This window comes from Gorilla gorilla, chromosome 9 (genome assembly GCF_029281585.2).
Source record: "Gorilla gorilla gorilla isolate KB3781 chromosome 9, NHGRI_mGorGor1-v2.1_pri, whole genome shotgun sequence".
NCBI classification, from domain to species: domain Eukaryota; kingdom Metazoa; phylum Chordata; class Mammalia; order Primates; family Hominidae; genus Gorilla; species Gorilla gorilla.
In genome coordinates this window covers 141,880,598-141,903,937 of record NC_073233.2, presented here as the reverse complement: position 1 = coordinate 141,903,937, position 23,340 = coordinate 141,880,598, and the positions used below count along the sequence as shown (strand labels likewise).

At 58.8% G+C, this 23,340-nt stretch overlaps 1 protein-coding gene across 12 annotated transcripts in view; it reads left to right on the top strand.

The window, feature by feature from the left end:
* Nucleotides 1-23,340, top strand: part of IGSF9B (immunoglobulin superfamily member 9B) — a 60,357-nt gene that overhangs the window by 19,232 nt on the left and 17,785 nt on the right. For 5 of the 12 annotated variants that reach the window (XM_031016042.3, XM_055356424.2, XM_063693689.1 and 2 more), the window contains 15 exons: nucleotides 1,084-1,235; nucleotides 1,552-1,669; nucleotides 2,851-2,992; nucleotides 3,283-3,428; nucleotides 6,047-6,189; nucleotides 6,463-6,603; nucleotides 6,689-6,805; nucleotides 7,664-7,814; nucleotides 9,015-9,138; nucleotides 11,681-11,856; nucleotides 12,816-13,042; nucleotides 13,877-13,961; nucleotides 16,054-16,215; nucleotides 16,562-16,607; nucleotides 17,387-19,042. In XM_031016042.3, the coding sequence (XP_030871902.3) occupies nucleotides 1,084-1,235; nucleotides 1,552-1,669; nucleotides 2,851-2,992; nucleotides 3,283-3,428; nucleotides 6,047-6,189; nucleotides 6,463-6,603; nucleotides 6,689-6,805; nucleotides 7,664-7,814; nucleotides 9,015-9,138; nucleotides 11,681-11,856; nucleotides 12,816-13,042; nucleotides 13,877-13,961; nucleotides 16,054-16,215; nucleotides 16,562-16,607; nucleotides 17,387-19,042 (3,586 nt within the window). Of the gene's footprint in view, nucleotides 1-1,083; nucleotides 1,236-1,551; nucleotides 1,670-2,850; nucleotides 2,993-3,282; nucleotides 3,429-6,046; nucleotides 6,190-6,462; nucleotides 6,604-6,688; nucleotides 6,806-7,663; nucleotides 7,815-9,014; nucleotides 9,139-11,680; nucleotides 11,857-12,815; nucleotides 13,043-13,876; nucleotides 13,962-16,053; nucleotides 16,216-16,561; nucleotides 16,608-17,386; nucleotides 19,774-20,503; nucleotides 20,550-23,340 lie in introns of those variants that run through there. The other 7 variants (XR_008669902.2, XM_055356427.2, XM_055356428.2 and 4 more) reach the window with 4 other exon arrangements.

Below are 23,340 nucleotides of genomic sequence, written 5' to 3'. Positions count from 1 at the left end.
GCAGGGCTGTGTGGGGAGGAGGGACCCTCCCAAAGCTTCCCGTGAATGCCTCAGTGGCTCCTGAAGAGCTGATAGAGATGGCGGTGGTACTGGCAACTTGTGCATTTTACAAGCTCCTTTTTACATGTTTATTCCTCGCATCATTTCTGGAGGGTAAGGGAGTTAGGTATTTAGGTAAGACCCAGAGAGGCCGAGTAACTTGTCAAGCCTACCAGAAGTGGCAGGCTAGTGCTTGAACTTGGGTTCTGAGCTTCAGGTACCTTGAGATGAGCTCAGCTCGACCTGCGCCAGCCTAGTGCTGTGGGCCTCCGGGCTGGAGTTCAGAACTGGGGGCCTCCTTGCCATTTCAGAAGACTCTGGAACTGATAGTCCAAGGGGTTAAGATTGACCGGATTGCTTCTACAAGCAGCTCAGGCAAATGGGACTGAGTCTGTGAAAAGCCGATTACCCAAACAGGATGGAGTTTTAATCAAATCTCCAATGCAGGGGGGAAGATGACCTGACATGATAAGAGGAAAATGAAGAAGGGAGTGGCCTTCGGGTGGGCTGTCCACCTTCATCCATGGAAGCCAGAGAGGGAGGAAGCTGGATGATTTTCTCAGCAGAATCTGGGAAAATGAGGTTCCGCGTGGCCTTGGCCTGCATCTGTGTTAAGTCTTGGTAGGGCTCAGACGGCAAGTGTCCTGGAAATGTGGGGGCCTGGCTGAGCTGGGGTTCAAGAAGTAGGAGCTCCTGTGTGTCATGGATCATCATAAAGGGAAAGACTGAAGGATGGTAGCAAAGCCTGAGGAGCTGGGAGCAGGCAGTGTTTGTAAGGGCCACCGTAGAGTAGATGCTCAGTTAACATCGGTGACCTGGGAGTAAGCTGCAATACAGAATTTGGTCCCAGCCAGACTGAGTTTGGATGCAGGTCTCCCTGCCAGTGATGTTGGTAGGCAGAAAGATTTTCCCATCCCCACCTTCCTTCCTTTGTCCTTGCATTCCGCAGAGCTGCAGTGAGGGTGATGTGTGGGGCAGGTTTGTTGTTGCAGGGCAGCGATGTGGCTGATGGCATGTCCTTCATCTTTGTGGTCTCCTTTGCAGCCCCTCCCACCTTTACAGAAACACCCCCCCAGTACATCGAGGCCAAGGAGGGTGGTAGTATCACCATGACCTGCACAGCTTTTGGGAATCCCAAGCCCATTGTCACCTGGCTCAAGGAGGGGACGCTCCTCGGTGCTAGTGGGAAATACCAGGTGAGTGTGGTTCTAGGTTGGGGCTGCTGCGGTCTCTTCCCCCGTTTCCCCAGGGCAGCCTCCTACTGCAGCCGACCCCTGATGCTACAGGCACAAGCACAGAGGAGGCTGGAAAGCCGTAGCCTGGCTCAGCTGCAGGCGTCTCTGTATCGCTGGCGGGAGATGGGCAAGGGGGTACCTGCCCTTCGTGTCCCCCAGATGCATCTGTCCCTGTGGTCATCTCCACCTTAGTGTCTCCGACTGCATCTCCATGTTTGAGGGTAGCAGCAGTGGGTGTGAGCGTGGGTGCTGAGCTCCATCTGTTTTGGGCTCCCAGGTGAGTGACGGCAGCCTGACAGTGACATCAGTCAGTCGGGAGGACAGAGGTGCCTACACCTGTCGAGCGTACAGCATTCAGGGGGAGGCTGTCCACACGACCCACCTGCTTGTCCAAGGTAGGAGCCATTTCCTCAGCCTCTTTAACCCCGGGCTCCCGCGGGGATGTCCAGCCCGGCTGAGCTACGGAGGGCGTTTTCCCAGGGCTCAGCTGGGGCTAGTGGAGGTGCAGGCGGCCATGAGGACCTGTGCGGGGCTCCTGTGTGCTGCCTGCTGCCCTGGTCAGAGCTCCCGCACCGGCTGCCTGGGAGAGGGCCAGGCCCACAGGCCGTGGCCAGGCACCACATGGCGTGGCAGAGAGGCCCCTGCTGTGTGGGTTTCTGGTTTCTCCTTCTGTTCAGATAGCATCTCTACCATGTCTCCGCCTCCCCGGGAGAGGAGACCTCCCTCGGATCATCTATCCATTAGTGACAGCATCAATAAATAAAGATAGAAACTCAATCCAAGCCCCAGACATTTAAATAACACAGTGGGCATTTGGCAGAGCTGGGGTCTGTATAGTCAGCACAGGGAGATGCCAGTCTGCCCTGCCTGGAGCCCCAGAGTCCCCAGAGAGGGGCCAGGAACTGTGCAGGATGGGGTAGCGTCCCGGTCGGGTGGTCTCTACCCTTTGCTGAACTCGGCCCCCGGCTTAGCCTCCCAAGCCCTGCCTCCTGGAGGAACTCGGGGGTTGGAGGGGTTGGTGGCGGCTGCATGCTCCTCCTGCCTGTGAGTGCCGAGCAGCAGCCAGGGCCAGAGGTCCCTCAGCAGCCTGGATGGAAGCTGTTCCCTCTTAGGGGAGACTTGGCCGCAGCTGCCCCCTTTGTCTGTGCAGCCAGCACCAGGACTGCTGGACTTTCACCCTCTGCTTACTCCTCGGCCCCTGCACCCCCAGCTGCCCTCTTGATTTCTGGCTGGGGAGCAGCACATGGCCCTGACTCCTTGAGACTGGACTATTCCTCGCTCTAGATTTGAAAAGAGTTGCCTTTCTCCCTGCTGCATGTCTGGCTCGGGCTCTGCTGGGAGAAGGCAGGCAGGAAGGGGGTGTGTGTGGCGGCTGGTCTGGGGAGCCTGGTGCGGGGGCAGGGGTGGTGGACAGGATGCCTGAGCACAGATAGCATCTGGAAGTGTCTCCATGACAGCCGCCCCCATCGCAGTGTTCAGGGCACCCCTTCCTGAGGCACTGAGGGCTCCCAGGAGGCCTGGGTGCTGCTGCCGTCCCTGATCAGGCGAGGTGGGGTTTGTTCCCTGCTCTCCCCAGGGCCCCCTTTCATCGTCTCCCCTCCTGAGAACATCACCGTCAACATCTCCCAGGATGCTCTGCTCACCTGCCGGGCAGAGGCGTATCCGGGCAACCTCACCTACACCTGGTACTGGCAGGACGAGAATGTCTACTTTCAGAAGTGAGCACCCTGCTCTGACTTTTCAATGAGGTTGCCACCCCAGCCCCCACGGGCAGGGCCCCTGAGCAGAAATGGCACGGGCAGGCTGCCCGTGGCTCCTGGAGCTGGGGGAGGTGGGCGGTCTGGTCTGTGTGTCTCACATGCCAAGGCCAGGGTCTGCATGGAGGAGCCCTGGGGATGCCAGGGGCACGGGCTGTCCATGCCGCATCTGGGGCAGTGACGGTGACTGTGTGTCTGCGGCAAGGCCCCCTTCTGCTTGCCCAAGCCCCTGTCCCCATGCCGCTTTGCAGCGACCTGAAGCTGAGGGTGCGCATCCTAATCGATGGGACCCTGATCATCTTCCGGGTGAAGCCGGAGGACTCGGGGAAGTACACCTGTGTGCCCAGCAACAGCCTGGGGCGCTCCCCCTCCGCCTCGGCGTACCTGACCGTGCAGTGTGAGTAGGGGTGCGGGGGAGCCTGGGTGGTGGGGCTCCCAGAAGGTTTTGGTGTTAGCCAGACTGTAGGCTGGAGGGTAGCAAAGACCAAGCATCATTTGGGGGCATGTAGGTGGAGGAACGAATAAGAGAAGAAGGAGGGATGGCTGTAGAGGAGGCCAAGGCCCTGGACAGTCGGGGTGGACCAGCTCCTACTTCGCTGGCCAGGCGTCGCTGTTCAGCCAGTACATCTCATCAGCTCAGTGCAGGCTGCACTCAGGAAGACACCTTCGAGCAGCTCCTTCTGAACGGTGGTCCTCGGGCTGAAGGCTGGCCTGCACCTCTGTGCCCAGAACCAGTTGCTCTCTGGTGCTCTTTTCTCAGGTGTCTTATGGAGCATAGCCCAGGCCCATGCAGGGTTAGGTTTCTCCCAGCCTCACTCCCTGCCTTTCCACACCGCGTCTGTGTCGGGGGCGATGTGCTCCAGCTCCTGCGCCTGCTCCCTCTGGCTTCCGCGGCTTCTCCCCTTGGGTGGCTGGAGATCCAGATGAATGAGCTGCTCCTCACCCAGACGTTCGAGGGCTTTTGTGCAAGCACCACCATTCAGCTTGCTGATCTTTAATACTGAGCAGCCAGTTGCTTTCCCGCCCCCTGGCAAGCTGAGCCCTGAGACAGAGAAGGATGAGTAATGAGGAGTAATATCTTCCTTTTGATTTGTGGATGGCCCTGTCACTCAGGCAACAAAGGCTGGCATTGTTGCTGTAGATAACAGACTCTCCCTCATTTGCCGGCTGGTGTGGGCGGATTGCTCACACCCAGCAACAGGGAGTGGCAGGGGTGAGAAGTGGAACAGTCTGGAGACAAGACCGGGGTCAGTGTACGAGCGGAGGACAAGTGGAGGACGGCTGGTGGCCCTGGAGGTGGAGCTGCTCCGACTGCTGCCCAGAGCTGGATGTGGACATTCCACCATTGGTCGCGGTGGTGGAGCACGCTGCACCTGCTGAGTGCCATCGGACCCCTGACCTCGCAGTCTCACTCTTTCCTCTCTATGGAGTGCCTCGCCTCTCTGCTTCTGCCATCAGCCACTTAAAGGACTTTTGATGTGCTGTATTCCCAGGCCCAAGCTTTAGAGAGCCGTGAGGCCCAGGACAACAGATCTCACTCCCCAGACCTGCAGCGGGAAAAAGCGAGTCGAGAAGTTATTCATACATGACTTAGGATGTGCCCAAGCTGTGCTGGGGTGGGGAAGAACTGCAGGAAGGAGAGACCCGTCCACCACAAAGGTGCGCCCCGTCCCTCTGTGCTGGACGCAGGCTGTGCTCCCTGGCACGGAGGTGGCCATGGTGGGGCAGGAGGAGCCAACAGGAGGTGGCCTTTGGAAGACGAGCTGCCTGGGACGAAGGCCCCTCCTCGAAGCCATAGGCCATCTGTCTTTCTGGAGACATGTTTTGGTTTTCCCTGTCTCTCCCTGGCGCCAGCGTCACCACCCACTCCCCCTTGTCCTTTTTTACCTCCTTCCTGTCTTCAAAGAAAATCCAGGGGGTTGAGATTTACAGGTGGGTGAGACAAGGATTTTTATTTCTGCTAAAAAGCAGTGTTCAGAGTATTTCCCATTCATAAACGCTTTGAAAACCTTGGAGGAAAAAAAAAAAACTCTACCATACAAAAGTAGGAAGCTATGTCTAAATATATAACTCGGCCTGGTATTTATGTAACACTGTTCTCTGAAGAGCTCAAAATGCTTAAAAGATACCAGCTCATTCATCCTCACTGCCTTCCTAGTTCTGGATCCTTCTCCTCCATAGCCCTCAGGGGAAATAGGGGAGTACTGAGAGGAGGTGACTCAGCCCGCATCGCAAGAGGTGTGGGGTTCTTGTTGCTCCTCTGAGAGCCAGGGTCCTGCTGTGTCACCAAGGTTGGAGTGCAGTGGTGCCATCATGGCTTACTGCAGACTCAAACTCTTGGGCTCAAGTGATCCTCCCACTTCAACTTCCAGAGTAGCTGGGACTACAGGTGTGTGCCACCATGCCCAGATCATTCAAAGATTTTTTTGGTAGAGTTGGAGTCTCACTAAATTGCCCAGGCTGGTCTTAAACTCCTAGCCTCAAGCAGTCCTCCCACCCCAGCCTCCCAAAGTGTTGAGATTACAGGTGTGAGCCACTGCACCTGGCCTGATTCTGCATTTCAGCTGCAGAATCAGATGGGGAAATGAATCCAAGGAAGGCTGGACAACCAGCAGAATGGGGAGGAAAAATACCCCCTTTGTGGTTAAGCCTATGATAGTGTTGTTCTTTTGGCTTCGGATGGAGAGGCGGGGACTGCTTGTTGCTCAGGAGACTTTGGGATAAGGAGCTGTTGGGGAAGGGTGTGGGCAAATGCTGGCTTTGAGGCTCGGGGTCTAGGAACAGAGAGAAATGGACATTGAGAGGACCTCGTTCAACGGGTGAGGTCCATGGTAGAAGCATGACAGGGGCACTGAGGATTGGAGCAGGCTCGGACGTGCATTTGAGTGCCTCCAGACACTCAGAACAGAAGTTCTGAGCACCTGGGCTGGTGCATGGGCTGCCTCCGGCCTGGATTCTCACCTGGCTTCCCTGTGTCTGTCTGTCTGCTCTCCCACCTGTGCTTCCTCTGTGCAGACCCAGCCCGTGTCCTCAACATGCCCCCTGTAATTTACGTGCCCGTGGGGATCCATGGCTACATCCGCTGCCCTGTGGACGCAGAACCACCGGCCACCGTGGTCAAGTGGAACAAGGACGGCCGTCCCCTGCAGGTTGAGAAGGTGCTAGAGAGATGCATGTTGAGGGTTGGAGTGAGGGCTCCCCCCAGTACTGTGATGCCACCTCTGGGCTGTGGATTTCTGCCAGGACTCCTGGCTCCTTCCAAAAGCCCTGGGCAAACAGAGAGCTGCTTCCGTAGGGGTCTGCGGGTGCCGCCCGCCCCAGGCTGGAGCTCCTGTACCATCCTGCGTGCTGCCTGGCCCAGCTGGGACCCAGCCTGGGATGGAGCGCAGTCTCTGACCAGCGTTCCCTGCCCTATCATCTGTGTCTGGCAGAACCTGGGTTGGACCCTGATGGAGGATGGCTCCATTCGAATTGAGGAGGCCACAGAGGAGGCTCTTGGCACTTACACCTGTGTGCCTTACAACACCCTGGGGACCATGGGCCAGTCTGCCCCTGCGAGGCTTGTCCTGAAGGTGAGGTCCCGGGGCTGTGACGGCCTCCATGAGCTGGGCACCTGGATCCCCGGCCTCACGAGGGTGCCTGTGCTTTCCTCCCCAGGACCCCCCCTATTTCACGGTGCTACCAGGCTGGGAGTACAGGCAGGAGGCCGGCCGGGAGCTGCTTATCCCCTGTGCTGCCGCAGGGGACCCCTTTCCTGTCATCACTTGGAGAAAGGTACCTGGGCCCTGGAGCCCTGGGTCTGCAGGGAGGTGTGAGGGCCCAGTGAGCCCCGGGGCTGAGGGGGGGTGTGAGGGCCCAGCAAGCCCCGGGCTGAGGGGGGGTGTGAGGACACAGCGAGGCCCGGGGTTGAGGGGGGGTGTGAGGACACAGCGAGCCCCGGGGCTGAGGGGGGGTGTGAGGACACAGCGAGGCCCGGGCTGAGGGGAGGTGTGAGGGCCCCGTGAGCCCCGGGGCTGAGGGGAGGTGTGAGGGCCCCGTGAGCTCCGGGGCTGCGGGGAGGTGTGAGGGCCCCGTGAGCCCCGGGCTGAGGGGAGGTGTGAGGACACAGTGAGCCCCGGGGCTGCGGGGGGGTGTGAGGACACAGCGAGGCCCGGAGCTGAGGGGAGGTGTGAGGGCCCAGCGAGCCCCGGACTGAGGGGGGGTGTGAGGACACAGTGAGCCCCGGGGCTGCGGGGGGGTGTGAGGACACAGCGAGGCCCGGGCTGAGGGGAGGTGTGAGGACACAGCGAGCCCCGGGGCTCCGGGGCTGTAGGGAGGTGTGAGGGCCCAGCGAGCCCCGGGCTGTGGGGAGGTGTGAGGGCCCAGCGAGCCCCGGGCTGAGGGGAGGTGTGAGGGCCCAGCGAGCCCCGGGCTGAGGGGAGGTGTGAGGACACAGCGAGCAGTTCTATTCTGGACCTGCCGTGACCAGGCTAGATGCCGAGCAGTGAGCCGACCCTGAAGAGCGGCAGGCAGTCGGGAGGAGGGCAGCGTGGGCGGGCCGGGGTCTCAGTCACGTCCTCCCCATCTGCTTCGGGCTTCTCTCCTAACCCCCATTTCTGTTCCCACCCTCTTCCCTGCCCCTTGTTCACCAAGGTAGGGAAGCCCAGCAGAAGCAAGCACAGTGCCCTGCCCAGTGGGAGCCTGCAGTTCCGTGCCCTGAGTAAGGAGGACCACGGGGAGTGGGAATGTGTCGCCACCAACGTGGTCACGAGCATCACTGCCAGCACCCACCTCACCGTCATCGGTACGTGGCCGGCAAGGCTGGGCCGGGCGGCGGGGACAGAGCAGGCTGGCTGGGGGCGGGGTGCTGGATGCTGGGAGCGTCCCCTGGTGGCCGCTGCACTCTGCGGGCGTCCTTCCTAAGTCAGTCCAGCCCTGATCTCCGAGTCCAGCACCTGCAGCCTTTGCCCCCGTGGGCTCTGTCGGGGAAGGGCAGCGTGGCTCCTGTCCTCGGGGAGGTCTTTTTGGGGACAGGCCTGATGTCCACAGCAGCCCACCTGAGGGAAAGAGGCGGCTGTGTGGCTGGCAGGGACTGCCGAGCCTCGAGTTTAAGGGCCTTAGGGAGAGCTGGAGGGCTGGAATGAGGGAGACGGGGACTGTGCAGCATCTCAGATGAGGGCAGAGCTGAGACCTGCAGGCCAGGCCTGGCGTGCGGAGGCTGGGCAGGAGGAAGTTTCTGGGGTTCTGTGTCTGGGCGTTCCCGTTTCCGATTGCCCGAAGCGCGTGTCCCAGGACCTTCGCCTGGACCCTCTCAGCCTGTCCTTCTGGGTCCTGACGGCTATAATCACAGTCACAGCCAATGCTTTTTGAGCCTTTACCACCAGTTTTAGGTTCTGTTCCAAGTGGTCTGCACAGCTCGTCCTTCACAACTCGGGAGGTGCGAGCTGGGGTTTCTCTAGTGTATGTTCCTCGAAGCAGAAGTTGGCGTGGCCCGAATGCTTTCTCCGGCGTCACATCACTAAGAGTAGTGGGTCCGGGAATCGAAGCCAGGATGGGGCTCCTAACTGCTGTGCTGTGCTGCCCACATGCCGGCATTGGGGTGGGACAGAGTTGTCTTCTGAGGCCAGAGAACCTTACGGGAGGGGCTCTGTGGCCATGCCTGCCACCTTAGGAGAGAGTGTTTCTGTGCTCACCAGAGAAGCACAGGATTTGGGCCAGGACGAGGAGGGCTCTGGTTTCTGTTGGACCCATTCCTGATGCTATGTGATCTCCTAGTTGGACTAGACCACACAGTGGGACAGGCTTCCTGCTCCAACCCCACTAACAAGCAGGGTCAGGGGAGTCGGCACCTGAGAGCATCCCCGTCGCCCCCATCCCTTCACTTGCAGTATTGTGCTCCGCTGCCATGCGCTTCAGCCTCTCAGGTTCCCCACAGCCAGACGGTGGGCACCCAGCCACGTGGCTGAGTTCTTTTCAGTCTGAGAGGTCTCCACTTGATCTCCAGGCACCAGCCCCCATGCCCCGGGCAGTGTCCGGGTCCAGGTCTCCATGACAACTGCCAACGTGTCCTGGGAACCAGGCTATGATGGAGGCTACGAGCAGACATTCTCAGTTTGGTACGGACCTCTGTGAGTCACCCCAGCATGCTTTGCTCTTTGCTTCTCCCCTCCCCCGTCTTCCTGCAGGCTACCCCGGGTGGGGGGAGGTAGGAGGAGGCTGCAGTTCCTGGCCTGCCAGCCCTGCACAGACTGAGGTGGGTTGAGACAGTGACGAGGTCCTTGTGGGTGATGGGAGGGGTCTGAAGGGACTCTGGGCATGGCCGTGTCCCTGTGGCCTGAGGGGTCTGGGCCTCTCTGTGCCCTCTCCCTGCTCACGTGCTGCCTCGTTTTGCGTCCTGCTTCATCCTCTGGATTCCTCTGGAGCCTGGAAGAGACTCCTGCCCTTCAAGGGCTTTGTGAAATTGCCCAGCCTTAAGTGTAGAGTCTAGTTTTTAGACTAATTTTTTTTGTATTTTTGTATTTGTAATTTTTGTGGGTACATGGTACATACATTTGTTGGTATGGGGTACATGAGATATTTTGATATAGGCATGCAGTGTGTAATAATCGCATCAGGGTAAAGGGGTATCCACCCCTCAAACATTTGTCCTTTGTGTTCCAACAATCCAATTATACTCATAGTGATTTAAGAATGTATGATACATTATTGTTGCTTGTAATCCTGTTGTGCTGGCAAACACCAGGTCTTACTGGTTCTTTCTCACTATGATTTGTATGTGTTCACCCTCCCCACCTCCTGTAGTCTAGTTTTTATTCTGTCTTTTCCCCAGTGGCCACAGAAACTGGTGTGGAGAGGTGATGCTCACTTCCCAGCCTTGGGGTCAGCCCCTGCATTTTCTCTCTAGGACCATGTGTTTCTCGATTGTTTTCATTCCTCTGTTGTCAGTTTAGCCAGATGCGGTCATTTGAGATCTTTGCGCAAACCTTAGGGTAGATGCAGATCTCAAAAATGTGCCAAGCGGGGTGAGGGGCAGGAGGCACAGGAAGGGAGGAGAAGGAAGCCTAGCTGACTCCTCCCACCCCCCAGGGCTGCCCCTCCCTACACTCCTGTTTGAGTAAGAGTGGCAGCCACCTGCCCTGCCCCGGGGGTGACAACCTTGAGCTGGGAGGGTGAGCCCCTCAGTGCCTTCTTTTAGACCTGTCTCACCTGCAGGTGTCTCTCTAGCCAGGCTCAACTCGAGCCTGGGGAGGGGGAAAAAGCAGGCGCCGGGGGCAGCTCAGGGGGTTCAGGGAGACCCCTTTATCCACTTCTCAGCAGCGAGGGAAGTTGAGAGGGGCACCCGCTCTGTCTCCCATCATGGTGGTTCGGTGGCTGCTTCCCGGGCGGAGTGTCCTGGGTGTCTTGATTCTGATTGGAGAACTGCACCTAGATGATGGGAGTTGCAGCAGCTCACCTCCCATCCCCTTACTCTGTTCCTCCCGCAGCAGCGTGGGGGCCCTAACCAGCCTGCCCGGTGGCTGCTGCGAGACCGGTGCTGCTCAGCGCCTAGGTGTCCAGGGTGGGACATTTGGTGTGGTCAAGCTGTCTTTGGAGATGCCTGGGTGGGAGGTCTGGGCATACGATGGGGGGCTCAGGCGTAGATTGGGGCTCCCCTGCTGCTTGCGGCGCTGCTCCACGCTGCTGCTCATCTGCACTGCTTTTCCACACGTGGCTCCTCGCTGCTTTGTTGCCTGGGGCAGGGAAGGGCGGGGCTGAGGTTGGGGAGGTCTCCTTTCTTTCTGCCTGAGTCTAACTCTGTGCACTGACTCCGACGTTTGGCGCCGGCTTCTTTTTGTTCTGCTTTCCGCTGCCTCAGCTCACCCTCCTGGGCGTGCACGGTAGTGAGCCAGGACCTGGGAGTGGATCCTGGAGGGCACCCACCAGGTTACAGCTCAGGGCTGCAAGAGGGCCAGTCCCACAGGACCATATCTCCTCCCTGTGGTGACGTGGCAGCACTGCACCCATAGCCCGCCGGCTTTCCTGGGAGTTGGGAGCCTGTGGAACAAGGGAACACCCTCGGCCCCGTCTTCCTACTCTCCATGCATAGTGTGACCTTCTTCCAACCCTTACGGCCTTAGGGATCCTGGCCCCCCTGTGGGGAAACCCCTGGTCATTATGGTCTTATACCCTGGACATCTCAGGTGACTCCAGTCTGATTGGATGAATGAGCCCTGTGGGTTACCCGAGGCCCTACTTCAGCTGTCCCTGGGGGTGTGTGCAGCCAGGTCCTGGGCTCCTTCCCTCGTCCTGCCACTGTTGAGCCGCTTATCCCCACACCCCAGAGCCTTACTCTCCCAAGGCAGAGCTTGTTCTTAGGGTTGTGACCAGGGTGGGATTCTCCCACAATGCAGCTGGTAATCCATCTGACCAGTGTCCTGAGCACGACTTGCACCTAAAGGCCCCTTTGGTAGAAAAGGTGCCAGCTGTGGTTGGTGACCCGGCATCAGGAGGATTGGCACAGCCAAAGCTGGGCAGGGCATCCATTCTGGGCCATGCCCTCTTCTTGCCCTTGAACCTGGGAACGCCAGGCCCACCAGTGCCTTCTACCTGAGCACCCTGCATGCACCCTCTTCTCTCCAGCGTGACCCACCCCGCCCCTCGTCCCCTATCCTGTCTCTCTCTTTTGGCCAGGATGAAGCGGGCACAGTTTGGGCCCCATGACTGGCTGTCCTTGCCAGTGCCGCCAGGACCCAGCTGGCTGCTGGTGGACACCCTGGAGCCTGAGACAACGTACCAGTTCAGCGTCCTGGCCCAGAACAAGCTGGGAACCAGCGCCTTCAGTGAGGTGGTCACTGTGAACACTTTAGGTGAGGGCCCGGGGTGGGATGTTGGGAGCGGGGGTGGTAGAGGTGGTGGGGACGGTGGCCCAGGCAGCTAGCAGTCGGTCTCCTGTGTGCCGGTACCTTGCTGAGTGCTCCACAGAGCCGTGCCGTCTGAGCTCCCTGTGAGGATTTGTTGTGGTCTCTGTGGGGTTTGCTGGTCCCGCATCAGAGTGCCGTTGGCCGAATTCCTGTTGCTTTTTCAGGTGGAAGAAAGACACTTAGAATTTTCTCTTTCCTTGTCAGGCCACATGTTTGCCACTTCTGCGGCTTTCAGGGGAGATTGGGCATCCTCCCTCCTTGGCAGCGCCTGCCGGTTCTTGCCTCTGGCCCCAGCCTCACTGGGCGGTAGGCATGTGGCTGCCTCCCGCTGCAGAGTCTTCCAGGCCACCTTCCTGGAGGCAGCCTCATACTCCTCCCTGCCTGGCCACAGTTGTGTTTGCTCTGCTCTGGAGCCAGAGAAAGGGCCACTGTGAACAGGCTTTTCCTAGGTGGTGTAGGTGGCGTGACTCCAGCCCCTTTCCCCGAATCCGCTCCTGAGCGGCCGCCAAGGTGGACAGCAGTCTGGGATGCTCACCCCCAGTCCTTGGCACCTCTGTGGGGCCTTGTGTTGACCCCCAAACCCCGGCCAAGAAGGGAATGGAAAGAGTGACTGCTGTGCTGTGAGAAAGAAGATATCCCTAGCTCCCTGGAAGAGCACAGGAGATACTTTGATGACATTTAATTATTCCTCCTTCCCCATAGTTCCCATTTCTCTTCCCTTTTGCAGTACACGATTCCCTCATGTATGTTTAGACGTACTCTGAAGGCAGAACCCTGAAGCCCTGGGCCCCGGGCCCTGACTCTGCTTCCCTCTGGGCCCTGACATGTGCACAGGAGTGTGGGGGTGCGGTGGCCGCCCTGGGCCTCGCTGATGCGCTGTGGTTCTTCTCCTTGCCCCGCCGCAGCATTCCCTATTACAACTCCAGAACCCCTGGTGCTGGTCACCCCACCGAGGTGCCTCATAGCCAATCGGACTCAGCAGGGTGTGCTCCTGTCCTGGCTTCCACCTGCTAACCACAGCTTTCCCATCGACCGCTACATCATGGAGTTCCGTGTCGCAGAGCGCTGGGAGTTGCTCGACGATGGCATCCCCGGCACCGAAGGAGAGTTCTTTGCCAAGGATCTGTCACAGGTGAGGGCTTTGCTCTTCCTTGCTGCTGCTTCTCAAATCCTGGAAGTGACAAGACTCCAGAGGCACTGGAAGCTTTGAGTGACCAGCTTTGGGTGTGTGAGGCCAGCCACATACTGTACCTCCTCACCACTGGTCCTGGATTCTCCCAGACTCGCTACCAAGGCCTGGACTCCTCAGATCATGGCCCACAGGCTCGGGGCCAGCTCTGGGGCAGCAGGGACCTGTGTTCTACTGAGGGTCCCAGCACCGCCACAAGCTGGGCAGGGCAGGCTGAGAGGCCAGCAGGCGTAATCAGAGCACTGAACCCAGCCCTTGCTGAGCCTAACCTGGGGTGGGCAGAGAAGTTCCAAGAAGAATTCTCTTCTAGGTGTGTCCAGGGAAGAACCCCTCCTCCAGTAATTTAGAGCCCCTGGAGGAAAGTGCATTATCCGTTTTTCCAGTAGCCCCGTTAAACTTGGATATCTAGCTGGGGAGAGGAAGCAGCTGGTTTCCTAAGATACAGTCTCATCTATCTTTCTGCCTTCCTTCCTGGACACTTATTTATTAATAGTGGTTGCTGGAGTCGGCTCCCAGTGGCCCTGGAGAGCCTGTTGTACATATCTCTTCCCAACGCTTTTGGTGACCTCACGTTCGTAGCTTGAAGTCAGCCGTTGTAAGAGTGTTTACACCACAGCAATTGGCCGGTGCTACCATCGCTTAGCATTAGACACTTAGCAGTCCTCCCGTGCTTTGGGCGCCCTGCCCTTTGCAAGGCTGTGTGCAGGATGAGTGTTTGTGGGGACAGTGGTCATCTCAGGTCCCTCGGCTGACTGGGTATTGTCCCTGGGGCTGCAGGACACGTGGTACGAGTTCCGGGTTCTGGCCGTCATGCAGGATCTGATCAGCGAGCCCAGCAACATCGCCGGTGTCTCCAGCACAGGTATTTTGGGTTGAGGGTGCTCTTGCAACTATAGGGACATAAGCCCCAGAGCTGCCTGGGGGTCATTTTGTGAAATGGCTACTCCACGAGGAGAAGCTGGATTGGAAACTAGGGAGGTGCCTGGTTGCAGCTGCGCAAGTCGTAGCCTTTCTTAAGCCCACCAGACTCGTATTTCCATGATGCATGCTATTTCGTGACGCTCAGAAGCTGAGTTTCTGACACTTGTATAAGACAGCCACAGAAAGAAATTCAACTAATCTTCTCATTATAGTAGTCAAAAAGGACTTGATTGAAGTGCTATTTGCTGTACATTTTCAGTTTCCTCTTGTGGGGGAGGGGCTGTGAATCGGAGGAAACAACAGGTCAACCATGTTTATCAAATGCTTGTGATAGACTTCTTTATAATTATGTGGGTTTTATTTGGAAAATTGTTGTTTGGTGTTTTCCTCCCTTCCTTCCTCTCTCTAGATTTTTAAGGCTAAATAAAGCCAATTCCCTAGCATTTTCTCCATTTATCTTTCTTTCTCTTGGCTCTGGTCCCATTTCTACACATCTTCTCTCCAGCTATAGTTCCTGAGACATAGCAGGTTCCTCCGCCAGTGAAGGTGTGTCCTTGGTATGGGAAAAGGCTCTTGCTTATAAGCAAGTGATGGCATCATTTCCTTGGGCACCGCTCACCCAGAGACCCCTGGGACCAGGTGACAGCGACCTCGTCTGAGGAGCTCATGCAGCAGGACTTGTAGAGTTGGGGAAGTGCTGGTGTGGGCACACTGCAGGGAGCACGAGAGCAGGGGCAGGTGTGGAGTGCAATTTCTGCTTTATACCTTAGGCACCAATGGGCTTTAAAAAAAAAAAGGTTGTGTCCTACAGGTAGCAGAACCCACAGTCTTTCTTGACTTCTCTCTGGGGAATAGACTCAGAGTTGGAGGAACAGGGATGAGAGCTTGCATCCAAGGCTGGAGCTGAAGAAGGGGTGTTGTGTGGGCCCACCCCTGACCATTCTGTGCTCAGTAGCTCTATGCCAGCTCCTGGCAGGAAATGTGCCCCGTCAGACACTTCCACACAGGGGAAGGAGGAGGCAGCAGCCTCAGCATTCCCTGTATTAGGTCCCCCATTTCCAAAGGCTGTAGCTTTCATTTTCCCCTCAGACAATCAGCATCATCTGGATTATTTTTATCCATTATTATTATCGATGCAGCAATGAATTCTGGCCAAATACATTACAATCTATCGATTCTGCCTTTGCTGAACCTAAGCAGTGGCACTTACCGACACAGCTTTCCTATGAGTATAAGATGGTAGGCTGGGGTCTCGTCTTGGCTCGGTCATAACGAGCTCTGTAGACTTGGGGAGGAAAGGAGGACGTTCAGCTCCTTATGGTGAAACGAGAGATTTGGCTCCATCTCTGCTGTCCCTGCCAGCTCTAGGGTACTTCCGTACCTGAGATGACCAGGATGCGAATCTTCAGGACGTTGCATGCCTGTACTAGGAGGGGAGAGGATCTGAATTTTGTAGTAATAATCCCTCTTCCTGCAGTCGTATTTTATCCTCAAGTTGCCTTCACACCCGGGCTCTCCTTTTGTAGGGACACCGTGGTGTGAGGCAGGAAATCCCAGACTGGGAGCAGGCAGCTGTGTTCTGGTTTGGGCACTGATGGCAATATCCACGTAAGCAGGTCTCTCTAACCCAGTGGATGAGAGCTCTTTCATTTAGAGAACGAGAACAGTATGTGTGCTCTGCGTAGCTCATGGGGTTAACATGAGAAGAGCTGATAACGTGCATGAAGGTGCTTTGCAGAAGGCAAAACCCTAGATAAGTATAGATTACTCTTGAAGTCATTATCCCCTTGGGGACAGGCATAGATGTTTTCTTCTTTACACCCTTTGGAGAGATTGACTTCTGTAGACTCTCCTCTCTTCTTCCTCTTCGTGACGCCATGCAAACCTCTTCAGTGCTAGAGTTCAGTTTGGAGCCCGAGCCTTGATACTGTCTGTTCTACAAAGGCAGGGTGAAACACTTGGGGACTGAAGGTCGGAGCAGGTGAGGTCCCGGGGAAGGATGGGCTCATGAGTGCTCCCCACCCTCCCTGCAGACATCTTCCCGCAGCCGGACCTGACCGAGGACGGGCTGGCGCGGCCTGTGCTGGCGGGAATCGTAGCTACCATCTGCTTCTTGGCAGCTGCCATCCTGTTCAGCACCCTGGCTGCCTGCTTTGTCAACAAGCAGCGCAAGCGTAAGCTCAAGCGCAAAAAAGGTGGGTGTCTGTCCCCTTCCCTTGCTCTCCCTGGCCCGGTTTCAAATGCCCCCCATCAAGAGAGATGGACCATTTTTAGCATGGCCCCCCTTGGAAATAGGGACATTGAGATCTTGTGGGTAGAGCTGCCAGTGAGACTTGATTTGAAAGTGGGGGTAAGAAGCAGGGGTGGTGGGGAGAGGCTGCTGGGGCCCAAGCTAGCATGAAGGCAGGGGCCAAAGATGCCCACTGTGAGCAGCTCCTTCCCTGTGCGGTGGTGCTCCGGCCCTGTCAACCTCTGCAGATGAGCGTGCTGCGTGGTTGCTGGCTTGGCCTCAGCAGCCTCTCCCCTTCTCTTTCCTTCCAGACCCTCCACTCTCCATCACCCACTGCAGGAAGAGCCTGGAGTCTCCGTAAGTGTCTCTGATCCTGGGAGAATTGTGCTGTTCACGGCAGGGGGCGCGTAGGTAGACCGCTCGCCTTACCCAGCCCCATGTCAGTGTTTCTAAGCCATTTCTTCTTGACTGACCTGTGTGTTAATTGTACTTGCCCAGCCCCATGTCAGTGTTTCTAAGCCATTTCTTCTTGATTGACCTGTGTGTTAATTGTAAGTTGTCCACGCTGGTAGAGGGAGTGGAAGTGCAGATGATTCAAATTAGCCAGTAATCAGTTTCTCTTCAGTCTTGGAATGTATTTCTTTAGTGTTTTCCCACCCTAGCAGATTTGCCTCCTTAATATGTGTTGCTTAAGTTGATATTAAAGTGAGCTTGCTTGTCTTGAAAAGAGGGGAATGAAGCTGGAGGTGTGCTTAGAGCACAGCAGAGAGGGGGCAGGCCAGCACAAAAGTGAAGAGGCGGGTGTTCACTGGAAAGACGGATGATGGGGGGACCGGGCGCGGCGGCTCACACCTGTAATCCTGGCACTTTGGGAGGCTGAGGCAGGAGGATTGCTTGAGGCCAGGAGTTCAAGACCAGTCTGGGCAACATAGCAAGACCCCGTCTTTAAAAAAAAAAAGGAGGATTCACGTCCAGACGGTGGAGAGTTGGCCAAAGCGTTTCACACCACGATATGCAGCCAGTTTTCTTGAGCGTGAGGATCCTGGGTGCTGGGTGGTTGCCGAGAGAGGGAAAGGAAGTCCTGGCCAGCACACTGCCCCACCTCATCCCCTCCCGGCTCTTGCTCCTCCTTGCAGCTTGTCCTCTGGCAAGGTGAGCCCCGAGAGCATCCGCACGCTCCGAGCGCCGTCAGAATCCTCCGACGACCAGGGCCAGCCCGCGGCCAAGAGGATGCTGAGCCCCACCCGCGAGAAGGAGCTGTCGCTGTACAAGAAGACCAAGCGGGCCATCAGCAGCAAGAAGTACAGCGTGGCTAAGGCAGAGGCCGAGGCAGAGGCCACCACGCCCATCGAGCTCATCAGCAGAGGCCCTGACGGCCGCTTCGTGATGGACCCTGCCGAGATGGAGCCCTCGCTGAAGAGCAGGCGCATCGAGGGCTTCCCCTTCGCCGAGGAGACGGACATGTACCCCGAGTTCCGCCAGTCGGACGAGGAGAACGAGGACCCACTGGTGCCCACATCTGTGGCCGCCCTGAAGTCCCAGCTCACCCCTCTGTCATCCAGCCAGGAGTCCTACCTGCCACCACCAGCATACAGCCCTCGGTTCCAGCCCCGTGGGCTGGAGGGCCCCGGTGGCCTGGAAGGTCGGCTTCAGGCCACAGGCCAGGCCCGGCCCCCTGCCCCCCGGCCCTTCCACCATGGCCAGTATTATGGGTACCTCAGCAGCAGCAGCCCTGGGGAGGTGGAGCCGCCCCCGTTCTACGTGCCAGAAGTGGGCAGCCCCCTGAGCTCCGTCATGTCGTCCCCGCCCCTGCCCACCGAGGGGCCCTTTGGCCACCCCACCATCCCCGAGGAGAATGGAGAGAATGCATCCAACAGCACGCTGCCCTTGACTCAGACACCTACAGGAGGGCGCTCCCCTGAGCCCTGGGGCCGGCCAGAATTCCCCTTCGGGGGGCTGGAGACCCCAGCAATGATGTTCCCCCACCAGCTGCCACCCTGTGATGTGCCCGAGAGTCTGCAGCCCAAGGCCGGCCTCCCCCGAGGACTGCCCCCCACCTCCCTGCAGGTGCCCGCGGCCTACCCGGGCATCCTGTCTCTGGAGGCACCGAAGGTTTGGGCAGGCAAGTCGCCCGGCAGGGGCCCTGTCCCAGCGCCTCCCGCCGCCAAGTGGCAGGACAGACCTATGCAACCTCTGGTAAGCCAAGGGCAGCTGCGACATACAAGCCAAGGCATGGGCATACCTGTGCTGCCTTACCCCGAGCCGGCTGAGCCGGGGGCGCACGGCGGCCCCAGCACATTTGGCCTGGACACCCGGTGGTATGAGCCCCAGCCCCGGCCCCGGCCTAGCCCTCGGCAGGCCAGGCGCGCCGAGCCCAGTTTACATCAAGTGGTGCTACAGCCCTCCCGGCTCTCACCTCTGACCCAAAGCCCCCTCAGCTCCCGCACTGGCTCCCCTGAGCTCGCCGCCCGTGCCCGGCCTCGCCCGGGCCTCCTGCAGCAGGCAGAGATGTCAGAGATCACCCTGCAGCCGCCGGCTGCAGTCAGCTTTTCTCGAAAGTCTACGCCGTCCACAGGCTCCCCCTCCCAGAGCAGCCGCAGTGGGAGTCCCAGCTACCGGCCCGCCGTGGGCTTCACCACTCTGGCCACCGGCTACCCTTCCCCTCCACCCGGCCCCGCCCCTGCTGGGCCTGGGGACAGCTTGGACGTGTTTGGACAGACGCCCTCCCCTCGAAGGACGGGGGAGGAATTGCTCCGACCAGAGCCCCCACCACCCACGTTACCTACTTCAGGGTGAGTGCGCCGCCTCTTCCGCCACCCGCACCTGGTCAACTTCCTTCCCCCACCCGCCTCGCCCTGCCCTCCACCCCGTCCATCCGCCCGGCGACCGGGCTTGTGCGGACATGCTGCACCGGCATCCCTCGGGAGAGGAGTTCTGGCCGCCGCGGCATGGGCAGGGTGCAGTCGCTGGGGTGCAGCGGGCCTACCTGCCCAGGTGCCCACCTGCCCAGGTGCCCTGCCGGGAGCATGAGGCGTCTTCTCCAGCAAGCCCTGAGCTCTCAGCGGGCGCACCACCTACCGGGGAGCGGCGGATCACAGCGAGTGCCCTTGCGGGGGTGGACCCCGTCGCTCTTGGAGTTGACGGCTCTCCGAGTCCCTGCGGTCCTGGCATCGGGCAGGGGTCCTGGGGGTTGCCCACACACCTCGTGTCTAGCCTCCTTTTCTTCCCTGGCCGCTCCTTGCTAAGCAGGACCCCGGAGCCTGACTTCTCCAGACCACCAGGCCAGGGGCCTCCTGTTCCCAAACTCCTGGCCCTTAGCAGCCCTAGTGAGCGCCGGACTCCAGCCCCCTCCTCAGCCTCTCCTGGAGGCCCAGAGAAAAGTGTCAGGCCTTGTGACCATGTGCAGGACACGTCCCCCACCCCCACCTGTATACCTCGCAGGAAGCTGCAGAGAGACAGACGAGCTCCCGCGACCAGCCCGCCTGAGAGAGCACTCTCTAAACTGTAGCAGCTGGTGTTCCAGGTAGCAGAGCCTGGACACCTGTCTGTGCCTCTTCTTCTCTCACCCTTCTCCCCTGCCGTCCCCCCTCCTCCTCCCCGTGCCCCTCCTTCCTTCTCCAGTCAGTCTTTCTCTCTCCTCTCTTCCTTCCTCACCATCGTCTTTGGGTTCGGAAGAGCCGGCCACGCCTCTGTAGTGCCCCCGGATACCCCGTCCCCCCCGCCCCCTTCTCTCTCTCTCTTTCTCTCTCTCTGGCTCCGTCCTTTGGTCTCTCTTCTTGATGTAGCCGCCTGTGGAGGGAGCAGAGAGTTCCAGAGGAGGCTGGCCTGGTGGAAGGCAGGATGGGAGGTGGCCGAGGAGGAGGGAGCCCAGCGCCCTCCCCCCGCCCCGTCCCCCACCCTCCCTGGTACCTGGAAGTACAAGGTCACCTCCCACCCCCAGCCCCACCGCGGGCTGCTCCGGGGCCGGCCGAGGAAGGGGGTGCGGGGCTTAGGGCGCAGGGAGGTGGAGGAGCCGCAGCCGCCGCCTGTGCGCGGGAGGTGCCGCGGCCGCCCTGTCTCTGTGCTTTGTGCGCGCTCAGCTCATCTGCTTCCTTCCATCGTGTCTGGGTCTCCGTCTCTCTCCTCCTCCCTCCCCCACGCTCCGGCCTCGCCTGTCCGGTGCTCGCTGTGCCCCTCCCTGCTTCCCTCTGGGTGTGCGTGGGCGGTGCCCCCCGGCCGGTGTTGATAACTGCTTTGTTTCTGATTGATCTCAGCTATCTGGGCAGTGTTGTCGAGACAAGCCTCTCCTCAGCTCAATAGGTAAGGGAGCTCCTCGGCTGGGCGGGCGGGGGCGGGCAGGCGGACGGGGCTTCGGCCGGGCCATTGCTTCCTGGACAGGGGATCCAAACCATGTCCCCTCACCGCCCCGTGGGGTGGCCGCTGCCGCTCCTCGATCCCCACGGCTTCTGGGTTCCCCACATCGAGCCACGCTCGGCACCGCCTAGCCGCAGCTTCTGCCCCCCACCCCCCGTCCCCATGTCCGGCCCCTCTAGAGCCCCCTGCGGCTCTCCTCGCCAGCCTCGCCAGCCTGCTGCCAGTACACCCAGGGCCTCCCACAGAAGCCCTGGGGCCCTGCATGCACCCCGAAGGGGCCCAGAACACCCGAGATCTGCTTTGCATCTCTGCACCCTTGGGGACCTCTCTGGGGCCCCTCTGGTATCCAGGAAGAGCCCCCCCCCCCCCCGCACCCTATTCTCCCAGCAGCCCCAGGCATAGCATCCCTTCTCCTGGGGTGGCTGGCCCCTCACCAGCTTCTTGAGATCTTCGTGGTATTAGGCTCTCTCGAGGAGTACAAGGTTGGGATGAGCCCCACTTCTTCCTTGACAGTGGGGTCCTCTGCAGGGTCAGGTCCCTGCAGTCCTGTGGGGCTTTGTAGCGAAATGTCATCACTCCCCTGTGCTCCTTGCCTTCTGCAGCCTGACCTTGGTAGTCACATGACTGAAATGTGACCTAGCCCTTGGGTCCACATTGCTTTCAAGATCCCTGTTGTAGCCTTGTCGACCTCCCTGGGTCATGCTGTAGGGAAAGGGTCTTAGGAGGACCTCCCCAAGGGGAGGGGGCAGGCTTCCCCTGGGCAGACAGGCATTGAGCTGGCAAGAAGTGAAACCCCCGGGGACCAGCACTGTGTCCCTCCCCCTGCCCCCGCAGTCAACCTCTCCTTGAGTGTCCTTCCAGGTGGAAGCTAAAGGAACTTGGGCATTCAGGGAGCCTTTGAGTCCCTCACAGAGACTCAGGGCCACCCAAAGCTCGCTCCCTCTCACAGTAGCCTGACAAGGTGCTGCCGCTCGCCATGGACCCTCTGCCCTGTGCCTGGGCACACACAGGCATCGGGCATCTGCATGGGAGACGGCGAGCCTCCCGTCCCCAGGCGAGAAGGAGACAGGTGCCTTCCCCACCTAGAGATGTCAAGGGAGGTTCACTTTCCTAACCAGGGCTATAATTCTCATTCAGTCCTAAGAGTGGCCTCCATAAAGAGGACTGCCCTGACATTTCTTTACCATCTGTAGCTATAAAATTGTCAGCAGCCCAGAGGCCCTGGAATTGTGGGTGAGGCTGTCTGGCATAGGGTGAGTGTGAGGGCTGTCAGGCAGCGTTTATGCGCTCACCTGCTCCGGGGCCCTCCTGCGCCCAGAGACCCACTGGTCTTCCACCTTCCCCAGCTCCCTCCCTGTCCCAGCTGTGACTCCTCCACAGCCCCCGGAGGTGTGGGAGCCCTAGACTAGCTCTCACTCCAGCTCCTGGAAATTCCTAGACTCTGCTCTCATGTGTTATTCCTCACCCCTTCACTCAACTCCATTGACCCTCCCCTTTCCCAGTGTCCCCACTGTGCCAGATCCAAGAGAAGCCCGCTCTCCTTTCACTGCTGTGGCAAACCCAGAAACCAGGGGCAGCGATGAGGGACCATCGTTTCTCTCCCGGGCCTGGCCAGCATCCCCAGCCTAGGAGAAGGAGACCCTCCCCATCCTGAGTCAGCCCTTCGGTGCTGGCCTCTCCTGCCTGCTGGGAGCCTCCCCAGTACAGCTGCTGGGCCCTGGGGAGATGCAGGCTCTGTTCAGATGCTGTCTCCATGCTGCACCTTTGCATGTGTGCCCTCTTGGTCTTGCTTGGAGAAGTTGTGACAGCTCTTGTCCACGTGCGTTCTCACTGTTTCTTTTCCCTTCAGTTCCTCTCCTGTTCCTTTGGTCCATATGTAGTTGTTGCCCCTGCCTCTCCTCCTTTCTCTCTCCCTTTTTTTCTCCTCTTCCCAACTCCCTTCTCAACATGGGGAGTTGTATTGCGTGGACCTGTCCTTTCTGTGGACTGTGGGGAGGCCGAGCCAATTCTTAGCTCCCGTCTGAGCCTAGTGATGCCCTGTCCTCACCTCTGCTTCCACTTCCTTTCCCGTTCAGGCTGACTGTCACCGCAGGGAGGCAGGTGGGTCTGGAGCATGGAGTGGCCCCTGTCCTGGGTCAGCTGTAGGAAGGGGCCCCTTTGTAAACAAGCTTCTGCCAGGTTCTGAGGCAGAGCACTGGTCTGAGTCCAGCCCCACAGAAGGGTTCCATCTTGTGGTCAGCGGGGTGGGCTCAGACCTGCAGACTCCCGCAGTGGGCCCACCTTTTCCCTTGCTATGGCCTGTCTGTGAGTGGCTTTCCCCTGCTTCCATCGGTGTATAATCAGGCAGGTGGTGTTTGCTCTTAGGTGATTAGAAGAGGAGGAAAATGCCCGTCAAGCCACTGCTTCAGCCTGTTGGCCAGGGAACACCTGAACAGGGTCAAAATGGTCAGCTCCTGGGCGCTGAGCTAAGGAAATATGCAGGGGGTTTTGACTTTCCCTGTCCTGAGGCTTGCCTCCACTTTGACCTGGTTGCATCTTTCCTCAGCTCTTCTGGGTAAGCTGAGAGCTAAGCAAATAAGACCTCCTGGGCTATCTGGTCATGATTTGGGTTTTGTATGGATTTTTTGAAAAGAGAGAAAAAGAGTGTTGGCTGGGTGCGGTGGCTCATGCCTGTTATTCTAGCACTTTGGGAAGCCAAGGAGGGCAGATCTCTTGAGTCCAGGAGTTCAAGGCCAGC